A 26,799-nucleotide genomic window follows, 5' to 3' on the forward strand; every position below is an offset into this window, starting at 1 on the left:
GCTCCCCATCACTGCGCGCACCTCCCCGGCCCGGGCCCCCTCCCGGCGCTCGGTACAAATCGCGCCGCACGCCTCCTCAGTTTTCGCATCATAAATGTCAGTAGCGCACGTTTATTCTCTTGACCCACCTGGGTCCGCAGTGAACAGGAGGCCTGAGAGAGGGAGGGTGAGCGGGTGTTACCCGCTGAAAGCCAGCATGGCCCAGGCGGTTGTTGCTAAGCATCGCGTCGACGTGGTGCTTACTGAGAAAAATGCCCCGAAGGAGAAAAAAACAGCGTGAGGTCTGAAGCGTTTCAACTGCTGTTTTAGCACGCAGGCTTCCTGCCGGCTGGGTGTTTACGTAGGGAAACTGGTCTATGAGCGGTTTAATGAGTGAGGGCTTTCATGGGCAGTGTGGTGGTGTTTTCGGAGGTGCTATGTGGCTGTGTTTGCTACTGCTTCCACCTCTTTACAGCATGAATCAAAGCTTTCTTCTTGGACAGTGTCTGTGGCTTACCCTGCTCTTAAATATCTTCAGGCGAGGAAGAATAATTTTTAGAATTGTACTGCTTCTGTGTTTTTGCTTTTGGGTTTTTACTCGTGTTGTGTGTATGATAGGGATCTGCTGTGCTTTATGTTAATTTGCACCTGTAATTCACTAATCAAAAACTACCTCTGGACAGTGGTTGTACACTGTGAGGTAGGCCGGGCGCCCAGGTATTCGTTACCTTTGGGGGAGGTAAGTTTTGCACTTTTGCAAAAACTTTACAAATGGAGAGGCATCATCTCCCGCGGAAGTGAGGTTAACATCTTTAACACTGCAAACCTAATTTGAGTTTATGGATGAAGAAAAGCGGAAACTGTTTTCCTCACTTTTTTTTTTTTAAATTTCATTTGATTTGATTTTTTTTAGCATTCTAGAACATTTTTATAGAATTGCAGAATTTCTTTTATTTATGGGCTGTGATATGCATAAGGCTTGTGTGAGATACTAGCCAGGCATTACCTGTCACAGTGCTCTGCCTAAAGAGCTTTTAATAATAAAATAGTAGAATTGCTGTTGTTTTTTAACTTAAATTTTTTATTTATTGAAGCAAATGGTGGTCCATTGAATTTAATGGAGACATTGACACGCTTCCAGTTGCATGTGCTTTGATTAGTGTTGTTTCAGAGCAGGTTTTCTGAGGGGCTGTAGATAGTTAAGTAAAAAAATGTTTAACTGGGTATGATCATGTAATGCTGCTTTTCCCAACATGGAAGTATTAGCTAAGCAGCTTGATTATTTTTCTTCTGAGTTCTATCCTATTTTACTTTTTTCCAAAATTTTTTTTTAGTTTGTTACTAAATTGCCTTAGAAGATTTTTCACATCTCTGTACTGTTAAATACTTGTTGATTGATGTGTTAAGACACAACTTGAAAGAGCTCTCAAACCAGTTTGAGATTGTTTCAGTTACACAGCTTAAGAGGGGAACTCTCTGTTTTAGTCTGAAAAGTAAAGTTTTAAATGGCAGCTTATAAAGCCTCAATAAATACTGTCGAGGGTAGGTTTTAATTTGCATCATTTTTTTCTCGCTCAGAAAAGAACAACGAGAACTCCAAATGTAATAGAGAGACCTAACATCTATGGGAGTGCTAAAGTAGCTAGAAATAAAGCTGCACAGGGCCAGCTAAATGTGCAAAAATGTGATAAGGCATGAAAACATAGAAACTATTTACGCTGTAAAATGCTTCTTCAAAACAGGGTCTGATTTATCTCTCTTTTTCATGCTGAATAATGTCTTATGCTCCAAATGTTGCACATAGTACAACATGTATGGTAATGGAGTATGTATTTTGAGAAAAGCTGTCATGATCTGGCTGTGAGCTAGATTTTCAGTGACTTTGAATTAAGATACATTGACTTTAATAATATTAAACATTTATGGTATGTTTCAAATCAACTGTGCATGTTAAAGTTACTTCTTTTAAAATACCAAAATATACTAAATAGAGTAAAATACAGAAAAAGAAATGATCAGTAGGATGTTATCCATCCCCCCCCCCCCCCCCTTTTTTTTTTTTCCAAATCCCACTCCCTTTGCTGTTTCTCTGTCTGAAGTTTCTTTCTGTTTATGTCCTGGTTGACTAAATTGTCAAACAAGTACTTTGCTTTACACAATGTGTTTTTAAGCTGTGGTTACTCTTTCTTAATTTTATTTGTATTCAAGTGCTTTGTTAAATAGGGTGTGAGCTTTTTCAGGAAAGTGCCAGTTAGATGGAGGAAGGTAAACACATCTGTAATGTCAAAATAGTCTTTTCCAGCTAAATGTGTGATGCTTTCTAAATGGGCAATCAGGTTCCCTCTGGCTGCAGGCCTTTTAGACCTTCTGGCTTCAAGGGGGTTTGTGGTGTGTCAACTGGGTGCTTCATTTAAACTAGCACTTAGGGACTGCATGACACTGGTTGAAAATTATGGTGACCGTAACTGGGGGTTTGCTAACCCTATAGACCCTATACAGACTTTCTTCTGTAGTATAGATAACCCAGTAGGTTTTGCCGTAAGAAAATGAGAATGCTCCTTAGTCTGCAAAGTTGTATTCATTGTAATTTAAAGGAGAAGTTGTACCCTATTCAGTAAATATAGCTATTTTAAAAATAAAATAAGAGAACAAGGCCTTAGTATGTAAAGCATTGGTAAGAACTATTAATAGGAAGATATTTTTGTATTAACGCTTTTGCTGCAGAAATCCCATAATTGTTTTAATAGACTCTGTTGATGCTAGTGGTGGTGGGAGCCCATCCTGCATGGCAGGGTGCTTACTGGTGCTTTATTTGCCTGAGCTATATGGTGAGGTTGATTCAGTGGACAGATGGTGGAAAGGCTTTTGCATTGTGGGCAAGATCTGTAGGCATTTTTGTGTTGAAGTTGGTTACAGAGATGGATGCACAATCAGGACTTAATATGCTACTAAAGAGGCAGTGTGTTCTAGTAACTGCTCTTCAGAAATAAGAAACAGTGTCATTGTACTGTAAAAGCACTCGGTGCCAGTAGTGTTGTCCTTGGTAGCAATGGAAGCTGCAGGTATTCCCTTTCACCACCCCAGCGCTGCATTGCACCAGGCTGCAAAAGGAATCAGAAACTTGATCTGCTCTTTGGAAGAAACAGAAATAACTAAAAAATCTGTGAGAAAAGTATTTGAGTTGTCGTAAGTTCCTTAACCATGTCGTAGGGCGATGTCACAAAAATGGAATACCTCAAGGTGACACTGTTAAACAGGATACATGTGGTATGCCTCTGAAGATGATCAGAGATCTCTGTGGGCAAGACAGGGATCCCTAATTCAGCAGTAGTTTCTTTCTGCTGTTTGTCCAGGAAGTAACGTATTGGGGAGCAACATGTCTCAAGTTCTGGACTCGCTGCAATCCCCTATGCTGTGCAGTATTTTAGGGGGATGTGGATGTACTCAGGGGCAGGAATCAGCCACTGATCATAGCCAGCGCTATAAGGCTTTTGTCAGGTTTCAGCTTCTCATGAGTTCAAGGCAGATACCATGAATTTCTGTAACACAGAGGTAACTGTCCAAATTACCCTGTTCTAGATACCTGCAAAAGTTTGATGGAAGCCCTTAACTGGCTGCAGCAAGATTCTCCTCATCAGCTACTGTGATGTATCTTCTGTGCATGGGACTCTCCATGAGTTTAGAAACTCTGCTGTTTCTTTCTTTCCCCACTAGACCACTGCAGGAATTGCAGATTTGCTGTCAGGTTTATTGTGCTTACAGTGAAGTCAGTGTTACTAACAGCTAGTCCTGCAGGCTGTACATGAACACTTAATCCTGCTGTTTTCACTCATAGCTATATAGCAAAGATTTGTCAGGTAAAACTACATATTCAGTCAGTTACTTCTAAAAAAACATGCCTTCGTACAGGAGGCATAATTTGGCTTACAGTGTTGGTTTGTTTTTGTTTTTTTTTTTTTTTTTTTTTTTTTTTTATTAGTGGCAGTTTGTGATAAGAAAAGGACCCAGCCTTGACTTTAAGTCTTGAAGTTTACAGGGCTGACAGTTTAAACTTTTAAACTAAGCAATTCTGATCTGCAGTCTTTCAATCGTAAAAAAACCAACCAAACAAACAAAAAAACCACCAACCACCAAAACCACCCTCCCGACGGGCCCATTTATGTCTCAGGTTCAATAATTTGGATTAACAGTGATCTTGCGGTTTTTTTGTTTTTTTTTTTTTTAAAGTATTCTAATCTTAATTTTTGCCAGCTTTGCTAGCAGACGTTGTAGTGTAGTGTCTTTTGCAAGGTACCTCAGTGGGAAAACCTTGTGAAATTTATTCATCCTGAAAAAGAGAAGTGAGCAACAACAGTAAAAAAACCTAGTGAATAGTCAAGATTATTTGTGAATAGAATTTCCTGTAGCTTTTTTAAATTGGCAAATTTCCCTCATCAAGTTAATGTGGCGGGCAATACCACTTCTGATGAGAGAGGACGAATCATGGATTCGCTGAGGTTGGAAGGGACTTCTGAGACAACTCATGCAGTAACTCTTTTGAACAGATTTGTTTAAATTAGCAAAATTAGTTTGTTAATTGATGATAACAGTTTGAAAGGCTTTTTTTAATGAGAGGATTACATTCATTGAGAAAGTGTTGTGATAGTGTAGTGTTGAGAAATATTACTGTCGCATAAATTACCTTCTCTGCGATCACTGTGGGAAGATGAGATACATTAACAGTGGGTATGAATACTTTGCTTTAGGCCATACGATTGAAGTAGGCTGTGCTGGATAATACAACTTAAGGAAAAGCTGCTTATAAACATCATGATTTTATAGTTTTATGTGTCATATTTATTTATTTATTTAGAGACAAGAATTGACATTGGGTGAAAAACTCAGTTTGCTGTACGTATTAACATGAGTATTACATGTTGTGTGTGTAAAAAGACCTGATTTTTTTGTGTGTGTGTCTTTACCCTAGATATTGAAGCACAAATTCGAGAAATTCAAGGAAAAAAGCCTGCTCTCGATGAAGCACAAGGAGTAGGCCTTGACTCCACAGGATATTATGATCAAGAAATCTATGGTGGCAGTGACAGCAGGTTTGCTGGCTATGTCACTTCTATTGCAGCAACTGAATTGGAAGATGTAAGTGATTTATGTATTTGTTCGGTTAGGGCATGCATTCTAACTATTTTTGAATTAATTTTGAGTAATTTTTAATAGCAGTTGCTGACGTAAAAGCAGTTATTGTCATTAAAGCTGTACTCGACCAAATATGTCTCATCTGGGAAGCTCATAAGTTCTAAATCTGGCTTATACTTCGTGAATTGTGCTTTGGAAGTCATGTAGGCTCAAGCAGAAGCTAAAAAGTTGTGGCCTGGTACTTAATCAGTGTTAGCCTTGACTGGAATAATGAACTTTGTTCTGCTGCCAAGATGAAAAATTATGGTGAAAAAAAAAAATCTAATAAAACTTGGGCCAACAAATTTAAGTGACTCTTTAAGATTTCTATTTCTACTTCATTTCAAATTTCAGAGCAATTTTTGAGAATTGTTTTTTTCACTGTAATACACTCTCTTTATGTATCCTGCTTGTAAGATTAGTTTAATTTCTAATGTTAAACATTTGACCATGTTTTCAGTTGCAGGAGCAGTCAGAAACTACAGTTCTGACCATTAATACGTAGGCAACTACGTATTGCACTGAAAGAATTACATTTTTAAGAGGAAGGAAGATTGTGATGTTCAGTTTAGCACTGGTTGATATATTTTTTTTTAGTGATGTACTATGTGTCGTTTGTAGACTTCTAAGGATTCCTTAATTAAAAATTTCCATTACAGGGTCTCACTGAAATCAGTTCATAGTTTTAACAGCAGTTTTTCTTTCAGATTGCTGTGAATTATTGCACAGAAACTGGCTACTAATATGATGAAACAGATAGCAAAAGCATCTTGCACATTCTGATTACTTGTTGTTGCCATTGTGATTGAGAAGATAGAGCTAAATTAACATTAATGTATTTCTGAATTTTCACTGTTTCTGAAGCTTTTTTAATGGAGTTATTTACTGAAGTTTTGTTCTATATCTACCTGGATTTTAAGAAAAAATGGTTTGAATTTCTGTGCACTAGTTTTCACATGCCAACTAGGGAACTATATCAATAGTGCTAATATGAAATACAGACTTTTTGTATAACTAGTGTAGACAGCATACCTGATTAAATGTAGCATATTGCAGAATACTTGAGTCTTGTAGAGGAGAAGTTATATTTTTCATGATGTGTGTAGGTTTATCCGATTCAGCAGTTTGGGAATAATAAAACCAACCTATATGAAAAAGCTTGCTAAAATTTGGAATTAACTATTCTAGTTGTCCATTTTCATATTTTCTATGACCACAGTATGTAAATTTGTCATTATTTTATCTAAATATAATATCAACATGACAATTTTGCCATGTCTTTTTACTGACAGGATGATGATGACTACCCTTCTACAAGTTTGCTTGGCCAGAAGAAGCCTGGGTACCATGCTCCAGTGGCATTGCTTAATGACATACCACAGTCTACTGAACAGGTACATCTTAATTGAAGGCATAATAAAATACTGTTGTAGGTATTAGCAGAAAGAAGTGTTAAAGTTTTTTGAGACCAGGTCTTATCTTCTGGAAATACAAGACGTATGTAAAAGGCTATGGTTATTTTAATTTTGTTGTAAGCTTGTTACTGCTTTAGTTTAGAATTCCACAGGGTGATAAAAACCGGCGCTTCTGCATGTAAAGGCAATGTGGGCATATACACTGAACTACTAAAAATGCTTTTGGGTAGGTCAGATACTTAAAAAATGAAAATAACTGGAAAACTTTATGTCCTTTATACTTCTGTTTTTGTAAAGAAAATGTAATCACTTAGGTTTTATGTTCCTGGAGTATTTTTCTCTGAAACTTAAAAGCATACGATGTAGCATTAAGTCCCCATGCAAAAAGAAAGGGAAAGGTTGACAGCATGAAATGCTTTGGTAACAGGTGAATAAACTTCCTAAAATGGCAATTTTTTGTCCAAAGTTATTTCATAAGAAATTCTGTGTTAAAAGAAAATAACATTCCAGCTACAGAAATAAAATTTGTATTAGCATAGTGTTTTGACATTCCTGCATAGTTGAGATGAAAAATAAGGTAGGCCTTTTTAGTAATACTGAAAATGAATACAAACTTGCTTATGGTCACCAGACACTTTTCATATTGTTCTTCATACATATGTGACTAACAAGTTTTTTTCGGTTTTTAGTATGATCCTTTTGCAGAACACCGTCCTCAAAAGATTGCAGATCGGGAAGATGAGTACAAAAAGCACAGGCGGATGATGATAATTTCCCCTGAGCGTCTTGATCCTTTTGCAGATGGTAATTTATTTTGACTTTTCTATACCCTTTATGAAATTCGTTGTCTTTAATTGTCTTTAGCCCTTTGATTTCTGTTGGCATGCTTATAAACTTAGTTTTGTTTTAAGCATCCCCTTTTCATAGATTTGGTTGAAACCTAGATGCCATATTCTTCATCTTTATAATACAAGTTTTCTTTCCAGGTAGAAGGACAAGAAAATAATGAGCCATTGCCATAGAAACACAAAGGGTTAAAGGTTTCTCTTTTCTTTTTGTTTTGGGTTGTGCATTATACTTTGAACAACTTGTGTATTGAGTGCTCAAATTCTTTCAGTACCGTGAAAGTTTTCATTCCAAGTCAGTAGATTTACAGGGATACTGCTTTTGAAATGCTAGTTCTCAAAATAGAGCACCTCATTCTTACCATCCTATGTAATCTTAGGTGGTATAGCTAAAAGAAACAAAAGCATATATAAGACTTTGATACTATTAGTAGTTCAAGTCTGTTCTGATAATTTTAGAATGCAAGTCAGGAAAAGGGGTATTTAGTGGGTCTGACAGAAATTTTCTTCAGGTGAGTGAGTTTCACGTGTGGCAATAAGGTGCCTGTTGGCTTAAAATTAGTAGCTATTTTGCAGGTTTTACAAATGAGAATTTCAGCCTGCATGAATTAATAGGGATATTAATTATTTTACTTGCTTAATTGTAATTGATATAAACATGTATTGTCAGAATTCACAGGCCCATACTAACTGTCCTTAATTTCTTTCCTACAGCAGTACTGCTATATGCCAGTCCTGTCTGCATTCTTAAGGGTGCAGTTCAACACATCCTGTGTAGATTATGGTGAAAAAGTATTCCAAAGGAAAGTCCTATCAAAGCTAGTGTCAGAATGACACAGCCAATTGGGCAATGATCTTCAGCATAGAAATGTTTAAGAAGTTTATTTTTTTCCCTAAATTATAATGCTATACCACTTGTATAGCAAATCTGCACATTTTTCTTAAAGAAAAGTGTTTTTCTTGACAAGTCTCATTTTTATAAAGTTGGGCTTCTTGTAAAGTATTTAAACGTTTAAATAACGCAAGATACACAGCATAAAACAGCATATGGTATACAAAACCCATTACCTGTGAGTATCGTTGTGGTGGTATATGTACTGTATTGCATTCAGCTCCCAATCACAATTGTACCTTGAGAAGAAAAGATGGGGTAGGTGTCAAATAGTGTTTTGGGGTTTTTTGTTTTGTTTTTTTTTAATGAAGCCCTTTTACAATATGACACTAGAAGATCTGGGAGATGTGTCCAGATTTGTCAAACTTATAAATGGGTCTTTATGATAAAACATTTTAAACATTACTTAGGTATGCAATAGTTATTTATAGTTAGATAACAAGTAGGATTTAACAGCTTACACAAGGTAATGTTTTGAATATAAATATCTTTCCAAAGTGTTACTAATGGTAAAGAGATAATTTTCTAGGCTTCTATTCTGCTGCTTGAAGTCAGAACTGCTGATGGAGACAAAGGCACGAAAGTGTACGTATTCCGGATTAGCAACCCAGGAACCCATCACTTCTGAAGACTCTTAACTGTGTTGTCATTTTATCATTTATATCGGCTTTAAAATATTTGCTTGAAACTGCAGTAGTTATGTTTGTGTTCAAACAGGTTAAATTGATCAGCAAACTGAATAAACGTAAGATACATGTAATTTTAAAGATTTTCAATCAAAAAGTAAAATTAAATGATCATGGAATAATGTAATGTTAGAGCAGGACAGTAGAAAAAGTCAATAGTTTCTGCTTATCCTGTACTCATTGTGCTCCATTCCTGTTGCTGTTCTCTTCCGCAGGAGGGAAGACACCAGATCCTAAAATGAATGCCAGAACATACATGGATGTTATGCGTGAACAGCATTTAACAAAAGAAGAGGTATGTGGAGGAGAGGCTTTTCCACTTGAACTTGGTTTCATTTTACAGCCTTTGAAAGCGTGTTAAGGAAGTGGGAATGGAAATTCTGTTGATGTTTTGTCTTGACTTAAGTTGTTTTCTTTGGAAAATCCTGTTCTTCACGTGGTGAAAGTCAGTAGAATTTAAAGATGAAAGTTTTGAAAAGCATCTGTTCTATATAATACCTAAACAATGGAGCGAGAAATAATCTCAGTATATTTTAATCTGGATTTTTGTATAGCACTTAGACTTTTTGTTGTTTATTTTCTTTCAGAGGATGAGAGACAAAAACTAACAGTCACTGAGGGGTATTCAGTGTCAGAGATGTTTGGTTTTGTGAGCTCTGTAAAGGAAATCCACAAAGGTTTTGAAAGGCTTTTGTTGAAGCACTTACAACAGATGTTGTAGTACTGAGAACTGGTGTAATGTTGATGTTTAGTTTTAAATATTAAAAAAAAAAATGAAAAGTACATGCTTTATTCATGGCTATTAAAAATTTTGTTTTAATAGGTAAGAAGATATTGGTAATACAACCAAATTTCTTGTGTAATACCTACAGTGTTATCTTGTTAATTGGAGGAAGATCTTATAGCTCCAGTGACCTCTGTTGATTTACCCTACTTGACTTACCTTAGTTGAGGAATTAGTTCATGATTTGGACAATCTTACTGTTCATGTAACCATTGATATGTGCAAAACAGTCTGGGTTACTGTGCTGTTTTTAACAATGTAATCTCAAAATTATAAATAAGAATTTCAGGGCTTTTTTATGCCATGGGATATATCTCACTTGAGCACGTTTTCTAAGCCATCCACCTTTAATTTACTGAAGTGGAACTTGGTTGAAACAGCTGTGTAATGACTTTAAGGTGTACATATAGGTGACAGAAACTGATAGGACTCCTAATTTTCCATGTGTTTGCATTTGTGGTAATAATGGCTTTTATAAGAAATCAATTTAAAAACAGCCCCTCCAAACACATAGCTGCTCCATCAGTGTAGAAGAATTTGAAAAGAGAATGAATTTAAAATTAAAACAGTACCTAGTAGCATGTTACTTTAGCAAAACCTCAAAAAACTGTAAAAAGCTATGACACAGGTGAAAATCTCTTTTAAAGATACAATCTGAAGAGGCCTTCTTAAGACATCTGTTTCTTTTATCTTATTGTGCCCTTGAACAGAGGGAAATTAGGCAACAACTAGCTGAAAAAGCTAAAGCTGGAGAGCTTAAAGTCGTCAATGGAGCTGCATCTCAGCCACCTTCAAAACGCAAACGGCGTTGGGATCAGACAGCCGATCAGACTCCTGGTGCTACACCTAAAAAATTATCCAGTTGGGATCAAGCAGAGGTGAGAATCCTAGTGTTCATCAGCTTATCTTCAGAAGACATTATTAACGTTAATCCTCTTGAATTTCAGAATTTCTTTACTAAAAAAGAGTAACTAGCAGTCTTTTACTGTATAGTATGAGGGATATTAATACTCGGTTTTTTGTTGTATAGACTCCTGGACATACACCATCTCTGCGCTGGGATGAAACTCCAGGCCGTGCAAAGGGTAGTGAAACTCCTGGTGCCACCCCAGGCTCAAAAATCTGGGATCCAACTCCCAGTCATACACCAGCAGGAGCTGCGACACCCGGACGGGACACACCTGGTCACGCAACACCAGGCCATGGAGGTGCCACTTCCAGTGCACGTAAAAATCGATGGGATGAAACACCTAAAACAGAAAGAGGTATTTATGGCAGACTGGAAAGCACATGTTTTGAATGGCTGTCTAGAATTTTTTCACCTTAAGTAAACAGATTTGGAAGTCAGGCAAGAAGTGACTATATTCTGACACCTAGTGGCTTATGTGAAGTGATGTGTTTGTCTGAGTTTGTAGCACTGAGTTCTGCCTGTTAGCTTAACTCGTGCTTGTGAAAGCACCTCAGCTCAAAAATGGAATCAAAGCTTGTGGTATATCTAATAACTGCTTCAGGTTGGGATTTTAATGTGTAAAGGACATAGTGAAGGAGCTCACATTGAACTGCTTTTTGTGATACATTTGTGTGTGGTTTTGAACTGTTTAAGTTTTTTGAAGAGGTTAGTGCTAAAACAAGTTTTGGAAGCATTTATCCCACCTGCCTAATTTGAGTTAGGCTCATGTGTCGGAGAACAGTGAAACACCGTTATTCCTTAATACTTTTATCAAGGGAGTACATGGAAACCTTTGTCCAATTTCTAGAATATCTGAGTTCTGTTGTATTTTCTAGAATTTTATCTATTTATGCTAAGATTCAGCAAGATGATGACATGCCTTTTTCATAAAAAGAAGTTCTTTGTTGGATGTTTTTAGTGTAATGCCTGTGTTTTTCAATATTCACCAAAGTAGTCTTTACTTTTTATCTAGTGTATTTCTTTATTTGAATCTTGATGATCTGTGTAGATGTGAGGACAAGATATTGAAAATGGGTTTGGATATTGATATGTACTTGGAGTACATACTGTTCATCTTTCTGCAAAAATTGTTTTGTTTTTCCTTAGATACTCCGGGACATGGCAGTGGGTGGGCTGAGACGCCTCGCACAGATAGAGGTGGTGACTCCATTGGTGAGACACCAACCCCAGGAGCAAGTAAAAGAAAGTCACGATGGGATGAAACACCTGCTAGCCAGATGGGTGGCAGCACTCCTGTTCTGACACCTGGCAAAACACCCATTGGTACACCAGCTATGAACATGGCAACTCCTACACCAGGTAAGCCCAGTCCATTCTCTAAGGCTTCGCTTTCTTTTGTGGAAATGAAGCATTTACCTTTATATTGTATTTTGAAATAGACTTCTGCCTAACATGTTCTCCTGCCTGTATGAAAGCAGTCAGTATATGCTCAATTTGCCATTTTTAATGCCCACAGAAACTCTGTTCTGGAGGGGAGTCACGAGTAAGGTTATATGTCTGTTCATGTTCAATTTAGTTGGTAAAAACTGATAAAAGGCTCTCTAAAATTTGTCGTCTTACTGGCTACCGTTTTCAAGTGGTATGGAAACTTTGGCTCAAGAGAGCATTTAATGGTTAAATAAATAAGTCATCTGCATACAGAAGACTTCTTTTTTATTTTTTTTTTCTTTTCTTTTTTTTAATTTAAACATAGGTCATATTATGAGCATGACTCCTGAACAGCTTCAGGCTTGGCGTTGGGAAAGGGAAATTGATGAGAGAAACAGACCACTTTCTGATGAAGAATTGGATGCTATGTTTCCAGAAGGGTATAAGGTAATTCATCTGGATTAAAATACAGCAGATCATGATGGTTTGGGTTTGGTTTTTTTGGGTTTTGTTTTGGTTTTTTAACAGAGTTGTCTCAGAAGTAGAACATTTCACAATTAAGTATTGATTATTGATTGTAGATATTTGTTCTGTTTGGTTACTGATTTATTGTAAATCCATTAGAAAGGGAGAACTAAAGGTGATCTCAAAGGCCAGTCATTATTCTGCTTCTCAATGTTGGGAAATGCCTGTCAAGGCCAGAATTGAGCTCTGAATGGACTGATTAGATGTAGAAAAATAGGAGAGAGTCACAAATTTGAAGTCGGTGAGTACGCTGTGTTGCTACAGATACTGAAGTGCTTCTTTAGTACTTCAGAGTATTATTCAGGAAAGAGACTTCAAAGTGTATTATGTAAGCTCTCAGTAGTGGAGGTGGGCTTTTTTCTGAAATACCGTCAATACAGGATAAGCACAAATAAAAACTCATGGTGAATTTGTTTGTATTGCTGTGAACGTGGGATCTAATAATGCAATAACACTTGCACAAATCCCCAGACAAATAAAAAGGAACATATAAGTTTAGTAATGTTTTGTATTTTATGCCTTCCTCTTTTTATATCTGTTGTGGTAAGATAAATTTTGTTCTTTCTTCTGTAGGTTCTTCCCCCACCAGCTGGTTATGTACCTATTCGCACTCCAGCTCGTAAGCTTACAGCAACTCCAACACCATTGGGTGGTATGACTGGATTCCACATGCAGACAGAAGACCGGACTATGAAAAGTGTTAATGATCAGCCATCTGGCAATCTTCCCTTCTTAAAACCAGATGATATCCAATACTTTGATAAACTGCTGGTAAATGAGATTTCACTCATGCTGATTAAAATTTCCTGATTTCTTTTGAATATGTAGCAATGCCTATTTATTTGTCTGGAATTATTTGTAGGTTGATGTTGATGAATCAACTCTGAGTCCAGAAGAACAGAAGGAGAGAAAAATAATGAAATTACTTCTGAAAATAAAGAATGGCACACCTCCCATGAGAAAGGTATTGCACTGTCAGATGCATTTATGCAATTTCATTTTTCAAAGATCTGCATTTGTTTTCAGGTTTAGTTTCAGTTGTCCACAGGATTCTCTTTAAGATAATCTTCTGAACTTTGGTATTGGTTTAGTGCTTTCTTCCTCTTCTATATCTGTGGGGCTTTTTGTTTGTCATTCAATGTAACTTAGTATTGCTGCTCTTTGTACAGTAATGTCAGCCAGTAAATAGTATCTGGCTTATAAAATATATTAATTTGATATTTTTTTTTTAACAATTATTAGAAACTAGATTTAAAATGCTTTTTGCTTACAGGGCTTTGTAATTTTCTGGATTTTGCTTTTTACATTTAAATTAGTAGTGTAGCTCTTAAATTAAGTTTCCGCCTTACACGTTATGCAATATGTCAGCAGTCTTTTCTGCACAGTTTTGCTCTAAATTGGCCGTAGCATCAAGCTGCCTAGATGCAAGTAACTGCTGTATAAGCTACTTTTCAGATGGAGCCATTCTTGGTATTAGACCAGGAGCTTGCTTTTCCTGAAAATTGAACATCTGGGAGCTGACATAAGGGTGTTTCTCTTCACGCATTCATTTTTAAACAGATCAGCATAAAATTGTTTGAAGTAGAGTTTTGCAGTGGTAGAAGCAAGTATTTTGAAGCCTGTGGTTACAGTGAACTATGTTTTAACTTGGTTAATATCTACCCGTTTTGTAATTGTTCAGTGTTGTTTCCTTAGTTTAACTGATAGGCTGTTTGGTTTTGTTTAGGCTGCATTGCGACAAATTACTGATAAAGCTCGAGAATTTGGAGCAGGGCCATTGTTTAATCAGATTCTGCCTCTGCTGATGTCACCAACACTTGAAGATCAGGAGCGTCACTTGCTTGTCAAAGTCATCGACAGAATTCTTTACAAACTGGATGACTTGGTCCGACCATATGTACACAAGGTCTGTTGCAGTTTACTATTTCATCTTTCATTTCCTTTCTCTGATCACTGCTGGGAGAAGTGTGTATTTTGTTTGCATATCAGAAGAGGATGATGATTTTTTTTTTAAACAGAATTGTTTTTCATATTTCTTCTTAAGCCACACTTAAGTTCTTGTTGTGTGATTGAAATGTGGGCTTTATAGTATTAAGGCATGATGTGAAAATAATATGTGCACACTTGTGGGGGTGGGAAGAGGATCTTGTTTGATCTAGGTATTATCGCCAGACCTTTTAGAGACAATGGGCTGTAAAAAAGTGTAATAGATTTAAATTTTTTCTGGTTATCATAAAGGTTTAGGCTTGGGTACATGGAATCATCTTCGTTTCATGGAATCTAGTAGGGCCAGAAATACTACTAAAAGTATTAATGAAAAGAAATATTAATTTGTTCATCTTTTTCAGATCCTTGTTGTCATTGAGCCACTGCTGATTGATGAAGACTACTATGCTAGAGTGGAAGGCAGAGAAATTATTTCAAACTTGGCTAAGGTAAAGTTCCATCCTTCATTAAGACACCAAGTTTGCTTACATATAACTGCATGTCTAGAGGCATAGCAGAAGAATTAACTGTGCTGTTCATAAATCCACTTGGTATGTTTTCTATGTTTTCCCTTTAGGCTGCTGGTTTGGCAACAATGATCTCCACGATGCGACCTGATATTGATAATATGGATGAATATGTCCGAAATACAACAGCTCGAGCCTTTGCTGTCGTTGCCTCTGCTTTGGGCATTCCTTCTCTGTTACCCTTCTTGAAAGCTGTCTGTAAAAGCAAAAAATCCTGGCAGGCTAGGCATACTGGCATCAAGATTGTACAGCAGATTGCTATTCTTATGGGTTGTGCTATCTTGCCTCATCTCAGGAGCTTGGTTGAAATTATTGAACATGGTAAGTTCTGCTTTCGCAGGCAAAGATTTTTTTATTTACTTTACATTTGGAAAACTTTTCATACGGCAGTGAGACACAGTGATAGTAAGGTCCTTGTTTTGTGTGTTCTTTTGACACTGAGAAACAGTTCAGCTAACTCTGAAAGAGGAATAGTGGTTCAGCTTTCCTGAGAATGTTAATCCCTGTTATGCTGCCCCTCTATTTTTGCTATTTTGAACTGAAGTCACAAGTAGTACAAGAAGTGGTAATAAACACCGTTCTCTTGCAGGTCTGGTGGATGAGCAGCAGAAAGTTCGCACCATCAGTGCTTTGGCTATTGCTGCTTTGGCTGAGGCAGCTACTCCCTATGGTATTGAGTCATTTGATTCTGTTCTGAAGCCTTTATGGAAGGGTATACGTCAACACAGAGGAAAGGTATATCTAAAATACTTTCTTTAGTTTGAATGCAAATGGATATGTGTCTTTTGTAACTCATTAGAAATTTATTTCTGCATTTAAATAGGGTTTGGCTGCGTTTTTGAAGGCTATTGGTTACCTGATTCCACTCATGGATGCTGAGTACGCAAACTATTATACCAGAGAAGTCATGCTAATCCTTATCAGAGAGTTCCAGTCTCCTGATGAAGAGATGAAAAAAATTGTGTTGAAGGTATGTCAGAATTTAGCATTAATATTGAATATGTATGGTTTTATTTTTCTTAAAAAAACCCAAACAAACAAAACAAATCCAAATCAAAACAAAAAACCCCACCTTGAAACCCCAAACTCTACACAGAATTAAAATTGTTGGATTTTTATTTCCTGCCAGGTGGTAAAGCAGTGTTGTGGTACGGATGGTGTTGAAGCAAACTACATTAAAACAGAAATCTTGCCGCCTTTTTTCAAACACTTCTGGCAGCACAGAATGGCATTGGACAGAAGAAATTACAGACAGGTATTTTGGGTTTTTTAGTTGGAAAATTATTTACAGTAGAACAAAATTCATGTTAGATGCTTAACTGTGTCTTTTATGCCCTGAAACTGAATTTTGTTTGGACTAATGATTTAGAAGTTGCATAGCTGCAAGTTTCACAGGTTCCTAGGAGGCTATCAAGACATTTTACTTCTCTGAAAATGAGTCTACGTCAGTTGTAAGGTGGGGTAGTGCACCCCATTTGTGTTACTTAAAACATTAAATGATTTCTAAAGGTAGAAGAGTTGTTTGTAGTGGGCTTAACATGCATGATGGTGTTTCTCCTCTTCAGACCAGGGAAATTTATTTTCAGGGTGTAGAAAGTAGATTTTAACAATGCTTGCTTACTTAATGTTTGTATATTTCAGTTGGTTGATACAACTGTGGAGCTGGCAAATAAAGTTGGAGCAGCAGAAATTATTTCAAGAATTGTGGATGATCTGAAAGATGAGGCTGAGCAGTACAGAAAAATGGTCATGGAAACAATTGAGAAGATAATGGGAAATCTGGGGGCAGCAGACATTGATCATAAACTGGAAGAACAACTTATTGATGGTATCCTGTACGCCTTTCAGGAACAGACTACAGAGGTATGGCTAAGGGTTTTTAGTATTTGGTTCACTTTAATTGTAAGCTAGCTCAGTGTTAGCTATACAGAAATGTATGCTTCTAAGTTAGATTTTTAGAATCCTTTTTTTAGATGTCAGTGCTCTAGTCAATGAAATCTGGAAACAAGCTCTAGAATGTTAGCATTCTAATAGCAATTTTAGATTGTGTCAAGTTTAATTAAAATGTAGTGCTGCTGTTGATCTGATTTTTTTCCTTTGTTTCTACACCCAGGATTCTGTGATGCTAAATGGTTTTGGCACAGTGGTTAATGCTCTAGGCAAAAGAGTTAAACCCTACTTGCCACAGATCTGTGGTACAGTTTTGTGGCGTTTGAACAACAAATCAGCTAAAGTTAGGCAGCAGGCTGCTGACCTGATCTCTCGTACTGCGGTTGTCATGAAGACTTGTCAAGAGGTACTGTATTGACTTCTCCTACCAAATTTGCTGTCATATGTCATAGTACTGAGAAAAAGTAACTTCTAAATCTTTTTACTTGGTTGTAGGAAAAACTGATGGGACACTTGGGTGTTGTGTTGTATGAGTACCTGGGTGAAGAATATCCCGAAGTACTGGGCAGCATACTTGGAGCGCTTAAGGCTATTGTGAATGTTATAGGTATGTTTGTGTATTGATGATGTGCCTGTTCAAGAGCAAAATAAAAAATCATTATAAAACTAAATGCACCTCTTTGAATTCAATAGGTATGCACAAGATGACACCACCAATCAAAGATTTGCTGCCACGGCTTACACCTATTTTGAAGAACAGACATGAGAAAGTACAGGAAAATTGTATTGATCTTGTTGGGCGTATTGCAGACCGGTAAGCTGACTCATGATAAAATATTTGATCGTCTGTGTGGGCACTTACTGTAGCAAAAGCTAAAGTTGAGTATCAGGTTTGGCGCCTGGGTAATTATTATCCTATCTCTTGATGTTCATAAAGCTTAAGGTGAGATACTTAGCAGATGGTGTGTTGAATTACATTATTTTGCAAATGCTTTGTAAGAAGTGTGTCCATTTATGCAAACTTAAAATGCACACAGTATAGTTAATTGAGTACACTGTTAACCAGTGAAGGTCTAATGTTAACAGATACCTAATTAAGGAAATTGCTTAAGCAGTATCCCTCTGATAGCAAATGAATAGGTGCTGTAATTTATGTGGTTTTATTTAAAAACTTCCAACATCACTGAAGAGGTGACTCTTTTTATTCTCTTTCAGAGGTGCAGAATATGTTTCTGCAAGAGAATGGATGAGGATCTGCTTTGAACTGCTTGAATTATTAAAAGCTCACAAGAAAGCTATCCGAAGAGCCACAGTGAACACCTTTGGTTATATTGCGAAAGCTATTGGGTAAGTTGGCTTAATGCTTACCCGCTTCTACACACAGCTACCTAACATGGTGATGATTGTGAGTTTTCTGGCGAGAAATATTCAAACTTCTCTGTTTAACATGTTAAATGTGTAGAACTTGACTTTACTCATTTTGTAGAAGGCGAATACTATTCTTCATTAACATGGGGTGCTGCACTTATGAAATAAATTTGTAGACTAGCAAGGTTAGAGTCTTAGTTTGGTAGTAAGAGCTGTTTGTGTCATGTTTTTCTGATACTGTGATATACATTCAGACCCTCTCTGTATTCTTTGCTGACCTCTCCTTTAAATACTAGATCTTTCTTCTCTTACTTTTCCCCAAATCAATACTTTTATTGATTTGCAAAGGATTTTTTCCCACTAAGGTGGCGCTGCAAGTCAGCAATTGTAGAACGAAGCACAATTCCTATCTTTATGCATATTCTTAAATAAGTGACCCATTACTGACTTAATGCAGATATAGCAAGCAGTCAAGGAATGCCATAATTGTGCTTATCTATACGGGACGTTGCCTGTCTCTGTCAATGTGTATGGTTTTGTACAAGTTTGTAATTACCTGTGGGATCAGAGTATTGGGGGGTGGAGGGGGGCTACTGCTATCCTCCAGATTTTACAAGAGGCAGAACAGAAGGCAGGGAAAAAGCTAAGTAGTAAAAATGTTGGTTATGAAATTAAGATCGTGCAGTTGCTTAAGCTGTTTTACAGTTTCATGGTTTATGTTGTTTCCCAGTTATCTAAACTTTTTTTAAGGGCTAAAGCCATGCTTTTCTGCCACTTGCTGTTTGAAACTCAACTAATTTTATCCAAATCCTCACTGAATCTATTGACATGGATGCCTGTGTTATCTCTTCCAGACCTCACGATGTATTGGCTACACTGCTAAATAACTTGAAAGTACAGGAAAGGCAGAACAGAGTATGTACTACAGTAGCAATTGCTATCGTGGCTGAAACATGCTCACCTTTCACAGTGCTGCCTGCACTCATGAATGAATACAGAGTTCCAGAACTGAATGTCCAGAATGGTGTGTTAAAATCTCTTTCTTTCCTGTTTGAATACATTGGAGAGATGGGAAAAGATTACATTTATGCTGTTACACCATTGCTTGAAGATGCTTTAATGGATAGGTGAGTGCACTTCTTTCTATCTGTGGTACAGTTAGCCATAGTCATATAGCTTAAGTATATAGCTGGGTCTTAACGATAGCGAATACACATAGTATCCTTGTTTGCTAAAGATGTTAAGTGACCAGGGTAATCTGGAAGCCATTTTCTGCAAATAAACCAGATTATATACTCCTATTTTACTGATACTTTTGAAGATTAAAATGATACAAACATTGTGAGTCAAGACTTTTATATTCAAACTGCTTTGGATAATTTCTATTGTTAATACTTTTGCTATGGAATTAGAGTGGAGTAATTTATGAGAAAACTCCGTCTTTTTTAATTTACTTATTTTTTTTTTTTTATTTGTTACTCTGCCTCTTGCTGTCAGTAAATATGGGTTAAAAGTGTGTATTAGTGCTTTCAAAAAAGTGTTATTGAAAAGAAATACTATGCTTGTCCAATCATGTCACTTCTAAGTATGATTTATTAACAGACCATTGTTCTCTTTGCAGGGATCTTGTACACAGACAAACAGCCAGCGCCGTGGTGCAACACATGTCTCTTGGTGTTTATGGATTTGGCTGTGAAGATTCTCTGAATCATTTGTTAAATTACGTATGGCCTAATGTGTTTGAAACCTCTCCTCACGTCATTCAGGCAGTTATGGGGGCTCTGGAGGGCCTCAGAGTTGCTATTGGTCCCTGCAGAATGTTGCAGTATTGTTTACAGGTATGTCCTCATGCTGGGATAGCAGAGACAGCAATTATCAGGCAGGACTTCTCTCCAGGAGACAAAAAAAGTCAACTGAAGATGATTTCCAGCAAAGGAGAACAGTGTGGCTTTTTGTCTCTTTAAAGTGTTCTTTAAACATGGCATTCTGTACCCAGGATTTCAGTAATTGAAATAAGCAGTAAACGGCGATTTTGGTATCATAAGATAGCTGATTACACTAAGGAACTTGAGTAGAATTAGCAGGTAACTTAGAATATAAATTGGCTAACATAGCCTGGCATTCTGACTTGTAAAATGGAAGCATCTCACAAATTTTGAGGACACTAATGACTGGGGAATATATTAATAGTGCAAGAGGTTATGAGAATAAGTATCAAGTGAGATAAATAAACGAGAGGATAGGCTTAATATTATATCACCATTATTTGTCGTTAGCCAAGAACAACAGTAAGACACAGAAAACTGTGTAAGAATGAAGCACTAGAAACTGTGCTTTGATCAGAATTTATGCCATTACCTCAACACTAGTCAGTTCAGTTTCTGTAAATGTGTATGTGGTGGTAAAATGTGAAGGCTCCTTTTCCGTGTAATTGCACATAACCGTTCTTGCTGCATTGGCTATAGAATCTAAACTCACGTAACAGGTGGGAAGCAAGGATGAATGTAATGCAGATCAATGTAGAGAAGATGTGACAGCATTTTATTAATTATTTGCCGATACAGAATTTCACTGTGTGGCTTTTTTTTTTTTATGAGGGGGTCTCAGCATAAAGGTACTGACATCAATGGGAGGGTGAAAAAAGTCTCATACAGTGTATTTTTTTGCAAATACTACTTTACATATTCTTACTATATAGAAACTTTTTTTCTAGAGCTTTCACATCTGCTCATTTTTTTAGGTTTAATAATAGTTTATCTTGTGTATTCCTATCTAGCGCTCTGCACAAATCACAATTAGCAGAGCCAAAGATAAGACTCAGTTCCAACCAATAGACTGAAGCAGCTTTTAATTTTTACTTTAAAAGAATACAAAACTAAAAATACATTCAGTGGAATTTCTCCCTGCAGAAAAAAATATTAGAAAATCTGTCTCTAAATAATACTTTGTTACTACCTGCTAGTTTAGATAGTCACAAAAATTGGGAATGACACATTCAGTGTACCTTCTTTGTTACCAGTGGTGTTAGTTACTATAATTGCTTTTTTAAACGCTTATTGGGCAAAACTTGATTAAATTCAATAACAGACATTTAGACCGTAAGCTTTTAATAAATTTTGTTCTGGTCTGTTTTCTAGGGTTTGTTTCACCCTGCCAGGAAAGTCAGAGATGTTTATTGGAAGATCTATAATTCAATCTACATTGGATCGCAGGATGCTCTGATAGCACATTATCCAAGAATCTATAACGATGAAAAGAACACGTATATTCGTTACGAACTTGATTACATCTTATAATCTTCTTGTTCAGTTGTTTGTGTTTAATGCACAGCTGTTCTTCAATTAAACGCTTCAGATTTGATGATGTAAAATTTTAAAATAATGGAGATCAGTATAGAGCTGGTCAGAGGCAGAGCTAGGAATCGAGTAGCATGATTTTTTAAATATGTCCTTGTTTTTTGATGTTAAACAGTTAAAACCAGTAGTGACCAAGAAAACAGTGATTACAATGTACTGGAGGGATTTCAGTTTGGATTCATCTTTATGAAGATTTAGATTTCATTCCTTGTGTTTAAAGGGGAAGTTTATTTGAGAAATAAACATTTGTGTATAAAAACTAATTTGTGTGTGGTTTTTGGACAGAGAGGCTTGTAAAATGAGTCCCTTTGGATTAAGTATTTGTTCATGTAATAAATAGGTGGCATAAAACATTTTAACCCTTTTTGTCATCCCCTAGCTTTTGAATAAATAAGAAAAACATACAAACTGTAGTTAATGTGTGTATCTTTGTCATGCAATAATGTAGCTGTAGTCTGGCTGATGGTTGTAGTAGTGGCAGCTTGTTTTCACGGAAAAAGTAGTATTTAATTGCTGCTTTTTACTGCTTCTGGTTGTGGGGATGGATTAGCTTGTTAAATTTTCAGAAGCTAAACAGTTTATTGTAAATGGTACCTGTAAAACAGTTGTGCAAATTGTGCATATTGATCCCATTTTAGCATGTTTTTAGTATGTTCTTTAGCGTGTATGACTGTATAAAAAGCCAAATAATATTTGTAGGCTGTGCTATAATTCCTATAAAGAGCTAGGAAAGTAATGTCCTCAGCACCTGAGATGAGGCAATTTTGAAGTGTGTGTGTGACATAGGAAATGCTTCAGCTTGAGATAAGAAAAGCATTTTATTTCCTTACTTGTTTTTTCCTCCTGTGCGTGAACACAAGGTTAAATCATTCTGTTAGTACTGTGAATTATCATGTGTTTGTAAGATAACAAAAGTGGGCTATTGGGCATGTCGCTCTGAGAGTCCTTGATTCAAGTTGAGTGATTAGGTTCCATCTTACCAAGTTCAATGCAATGTGGTTAGCTGACTTCTCTCTGCTGTTTTACGTGCATGTGTGATTCTTTAGCTGTTCAGCATATAAGAAAATCCAACCCTTCCTTTCAGGGCCAAAGTTTTTGTTAGGGGCTTGGGGTGGTACAACAACTTGGGACCCTTTTGTTTGCAACAGTACTGGTTAATGTTGGGAACTTTTTCGACAGTGTGCTTTATTCTGAAATTCTTCAGGTGAAAACAGCTGGAACTTCTTGAAGTCTTTATTGCTGAACTGCTCCCTTGCAGAGTAACATGTTCATTCTAGCCTGTTTCTAGTGCTTTCTCATGTAATGGTATTGTTTGTATTACAGATGGCCTGCCATCTTCATTTCTTCAGTAGTTCTGCAAGATAGGACCAAGCAAGTGCCAATAGAGAGGGTGGAGGGCTGAAAAAAACCACTTGAGTTTTGAGAAACTAGCCAAAAGAGAGCTCTGAAACAGGTAGGAACAGATGATGGCTCATGACTTCTAGAGGCACCTTAGCAAAAAAGTTGTTTTATAAACAAGTCAAATTGTAAAAATTTTCTAGTAAGGTGGAGGGAGCAACTTCCGCTTATTCTCATTTTGTATCTTTCAAGCTCATCACTGTAATGCTCAGAAGTCTTTTCATAAAGCTTTTTGGGGAAGATACAAACAGTTTTTCTTCTTTCCTGAGAAAAGGGGGGAAGGGGAAGGAGGTCTGTTGGATGAAGCAGAATTGTACATAAAATGGTGGTGTTTGCCGTTAGGTTTTTTGCTATCCCAAGTATTTGGTATGAAATCTGGTTTGAAACAGCAGTACTGAAGTGCAATTCTTTGTATGCGGTGTCATCAGTAGGGCTTTTTTTCCTTTCTGAGGCTTTTGTGCATCTGTGGAGCTCTTACCTAGAAAGGCTATCTCTGGGTCATACGCTGTTTGATGTGACTTCGTAGGAGCCTACAGCAGCTCTTAAAGAATTTTGCCTATGTTCTTTACCAACCATACCAAGCTTGATTTAGCACGGGGAGATTAAGGGGATGCTACCTAAGAATACCGACATCCATTTTTGTTCTGCCCAAGGGCAGACAGTTTTGGAGAAGGAAGTGAAGTTACTATCTAGATAAAGTGCTATGGCACCCGTCCATCTGTAGGCAAACATGTTTCTTTTTCAGTACAAATTAAAACCAATAATGAATGGGAAAGTTTTAATCTGAGGCTGTGGCTGATGCTCACCTGCAGATTTCTGATTCTGGACAACAAAGGGCAATGTTAAAATGTATGGAAGGGTTGGGTCACTGCTATTTAAATTCCATTAATGAATAATAGTTGTGCCATTAATATAGAAAAATAGACTAGGCTAAGCGAACAGAAGATCTACTTCTGCTGTTTTGCTGCTTGTTTATAAAATGGGAGACATGCTGTGGCTTGGCAACAGGTAAGTTTACCTTGCTACAGAATTACTGTGTGGTGTTTGCTAAAAACAGGTGAAAGCCTGTAAGTCTGAATGTCCGTGGAGTCTCTCATCTTCCTTACTCTGGTTTCTTTGTAAAGGGAACAGTCTTCCTTCCCAGCTTCCCCCTCACCTCTGGATTTACATATAACTCCTAATTTTATTAGCGAATTGCAAAGGAAACTGGACAAAAGCCTCACTGACAGCCCCGATTCTTCTGAACAGGCTCCTCCAGTATGTGGTGATGCATTTGGGAAGGGGCAGTGAATTAAGAGAGTGTAAGCCGTACTGCAGTAAGCAATACTGCCTTGGGCTTTTCCTACTGTAAAATATTTTATTTCACAACTTAATGTGCTTCTTGATTGTTAACTGGTTTGTTTGTTTGTCCTTTCTAATGGAAAAAAAGGATGCAACAGTTGTATAAACTGACATTTCCTTACAGTCTAGACTTTTCCATCAAAGCATACCCCTTTACAGCCTGAGCTGATGGGACTAAAATTAGCCAAGGCTAGCAGTTATCCTTAAGGTATGCTAATCTTAAGATGGGGAGAAATTTTTTTGTGTGTTTTGTCTGAAATACTTTGAGAGCAGCAAAAGATAATCTAATGTTTCCTTGATTTTTATATTCACCGGTAGTTGGATTCTCTTACTTCTATACCTCTCTATTCTGATACAATTTCAGACACATACACCTGCTTCACTCCTACTGTTCTGATTCAGTTGTACCCACTTCTCTTAGACCTCATCTTTCCATGGCATTTATCTGATCTGCATTTCTCCCCTTATTCTCTGCACCAAACCCTGTACACTCACCCCTGTATCTGTATCAGACTTCTTTTCCCCGCTGCATGTCTTGGCACAGTAGCTGTGGTGGCAAGGAGGGTGCTGAAGAGAGATTCTCCTTGCCTCTGTTTGTTGCACTTGCAACCACAGTGGTTCTGGGATGCATGAATAATCAGTCACTGCTGGAAAATTCTGACTGCTTCTGCTGCTCAGGCTGGAGCATGCCAGGTATGGGGCAGGGAGGTCTTGAAGAATACAGTTACCAAACTCTAAATTGTTTGGGAAAAGACTAAGGGGTGCAGTGTGCACTTGTATCTATACCAGTAAGGTTGATACCAGGCTTCCTTGCCCAGCCTGAGCTACCTGGGCTGTTCCTCTGCCAAGTAAAGTGGAGATGGAGCCTGTTCAGTGGCTTTTTACATTCAATTTCTTGATCCTATAGTAGAGTCATTGTAGGAGTCAGATGGAGCTTGTCAAGGTGTTCCTGTTGAGACAAGGAAACAGGATGCCAGAAGGTTACTGTAATGGCTGGATTTTCTGTGATGCTGGTTTTGTGTGTACCTCCAGAGGGAACACTGGAAAGCTTATTCCAAAGCACAGCAGAACTTCAAGCCTGAGTTCCTGCTTGAAGCAGAGTTGAAGAGTTTAAGTAAATAAAGGTTTGCAAATAATCCTGAAATGCATTGGCAATTGTTGTCACAGACGTGAGGTAAATTTTAATTTAATTTTTTTTTTTCAGATACCCTGAGATTGCTAAAGTACTAGCATTCTTTTCACGAGGAGTTTGATGCTTAGGATAAGGTTTTGGGGTTTTTTGACAGAATTTCTAAGAATTCTGCAGCAAAGTATGGATGTGGTGATTTTAAGTGAAATTACGTGTAAAAGTCCTTAAAAACTAGCAAAACAGACTTCCAACACTTTGGGTTTGTTAGTGAAGGAATTCTGCTCTCCAAAAAATGGTTCATTGTGAAGTAGCTTCTAACACGTTGAGAAAGGTTGGAGGTTGGTATAGTTGTAACAAACAGAATGATCTTAACAATAAATGCTAGGCAGCCTTAAGAATGTTTGTCATCACTGTGGCATACATTCTGTTCACTAGCTTTACAGACAAACCAAAGCGTTTTCCTTATCACTTTTACATCCATGTGACTCCCAGAGATTACATGGTACAAACTTTTTCTCAGTTACTTTTCATAAGTTTGTCTCTTCAGGCCACTTTCTTAAACCTTTTGGTGTGATGAAGGTTGTGAAGTTTCAGACAGTGTTGCATCACACTTATTATTCTCCTACACACTTCTCTCCAAGCTAAGCAACATATTTTCCCTCCATTTAAGCTGCTGTAATGAATACCCTCGTTACTAATAGGCTAGGGTGGGACGGGAAACAGCTTTCAAATTTGTGGTTCTTCAGTAAATGTGGGAAGTGTTGATGTGTGAGTAAAGTGATTGCCTGTTATTAATGTGCATCTGTGAACCAACTGCAGAATCTCGCTCTTTGCCAGTGGATTAGAAAGGGAAGAGGTAAATGTGACACTCTGTGATCCAGAGTATAAATCTGTACGTCGGCATGATGCTGCATGCTGGAGAGCCCTGAGTCTCACCAGTAGTAGCTGAAAGAGATTGCTGCTGCCCCTGGTCTCCAGTGCTGGCTTTCCCCCTGGTCCATGTGGTTTAAACTGCAACCTTCCCTGTGCTCCCCTCCCAGCTCTACCCCTTGAAATTGTTGTGGGCTGATCTGGGGCTTGTTAAGGCCTCCCAGAAGCCTGGTTAAGAGATCCAGTGCACCACTGAGTGAGGAGTGACTCTTCCTTATCCAATTACATGCAGTCACACCTA

General features: G+C 37.4%; 1 protein-coding gene across 1 annotated transcript in view; it reads left to right on the plus strand.

The window, feature by feature from the left end:
• The window catches only part of SF3B1 (splicing factor 3b subunit 1), a 23,298-nt gene extending 1,177 nt beyond the window's left edge, over positions 1–22,121 (plus strand). The window contains exons 2-26 of the mRNA XM_009643528.2: positions 3,694–3,724; positions 4,946–5,112; positions 6,441–6,542; positions 7,253–7,367; positions 9,202–9,281; positions 10,481–10,648; positions 10,801–11,035; positions 11,827–12,039; positions 12,434–12,555; positions 13,207–13,404; positions 13,496–13,597; positions 14,360–14,539; positions 14,982–15,068; positions 15,197–15,467; positions 15,736–15,881; positions 15,970–16,116; positions 16,276–16,401; positions 16,788–17,009; positions 17,260–17,442; positions 17,532–17,643; positions 17,730–17,850; positions 18,252–18,383; positions 19,259–19,531; positions 20,026–20,242; positions 21,542–22,121. Coding sequence (XP_009641823.1) covers positions 3,694–3,724; positions 4,946–5,112; positions 6,441–6,542; positions 7,253–7,367; positions 9,202–9,281; positions 10,481–10,648; positions 10,801–11,035; positions 11,827–12,039; positions 12,434–12,555; positions 13,207–13,404; positions 13,496–13,597; positions 14,360–14,539; positions 14,982–15,068; positions 15,197–15,467; positions 15,736–15,881; positions 15,970–16,116; positions 16,276–16,401; positions 16,788–17,009; positions 17,260–17,442; positions 17,532–17,643; positions 17,730–17,850; positions 18,252–18,383; positions 19,259–19,531; positions 20,026–20,242; positions 21,542–21,700 — 3,909 coding nt within the window. The 3' untranslated portion in view covers positions 21,701–22,121. The remainder of the gene's footprint in view (positions 1–3,693; positions 3,725–4,945; positions 5,113–6,440; positions 6,543–7,252; positions 7,368–9,201; positions 9,282–10,480; positions 10,649–10,800; positions 11,036–11,826; positions 12,040–12,433; positions 12,556–13,206; positions 13,405–13,495; positions 13,598–14,359; positions 14,540–14,981; positions 15,069–15,196; positions 15,468–15,735; positions 15,882–15,969; positions 16,117–16,275; positions 16,402–16,787; positions 17,010–17,259; positions 17,443–17,531; positions 17,644–17,729; positions 17,851–18,251; positions 18,384–19,258; positions 19,532–20,025; positions 20,243–21,541) is intronic.
• The last annotated feature ends 4,678 nt before the right edge of the window (positions 22,122–26,799 follow it).

This window comes from Egretta garzetta, unplaced genomic scaffold (assembly GCF_000687185.1).
Source record: "Egretta garzetta isolate BGI_Z169 unplaced genomic scaffold, ASM68718v1 scaffold297, whole genome shotgun sequence".
In the NCBI taxonomy this organism is placed as follows: domain Eukaryota; kingdom Metazoa; phylum Chordata; class Aves; order Pelecaniformes; family Ardeidae; genus Egretta; species Egretta garzetta.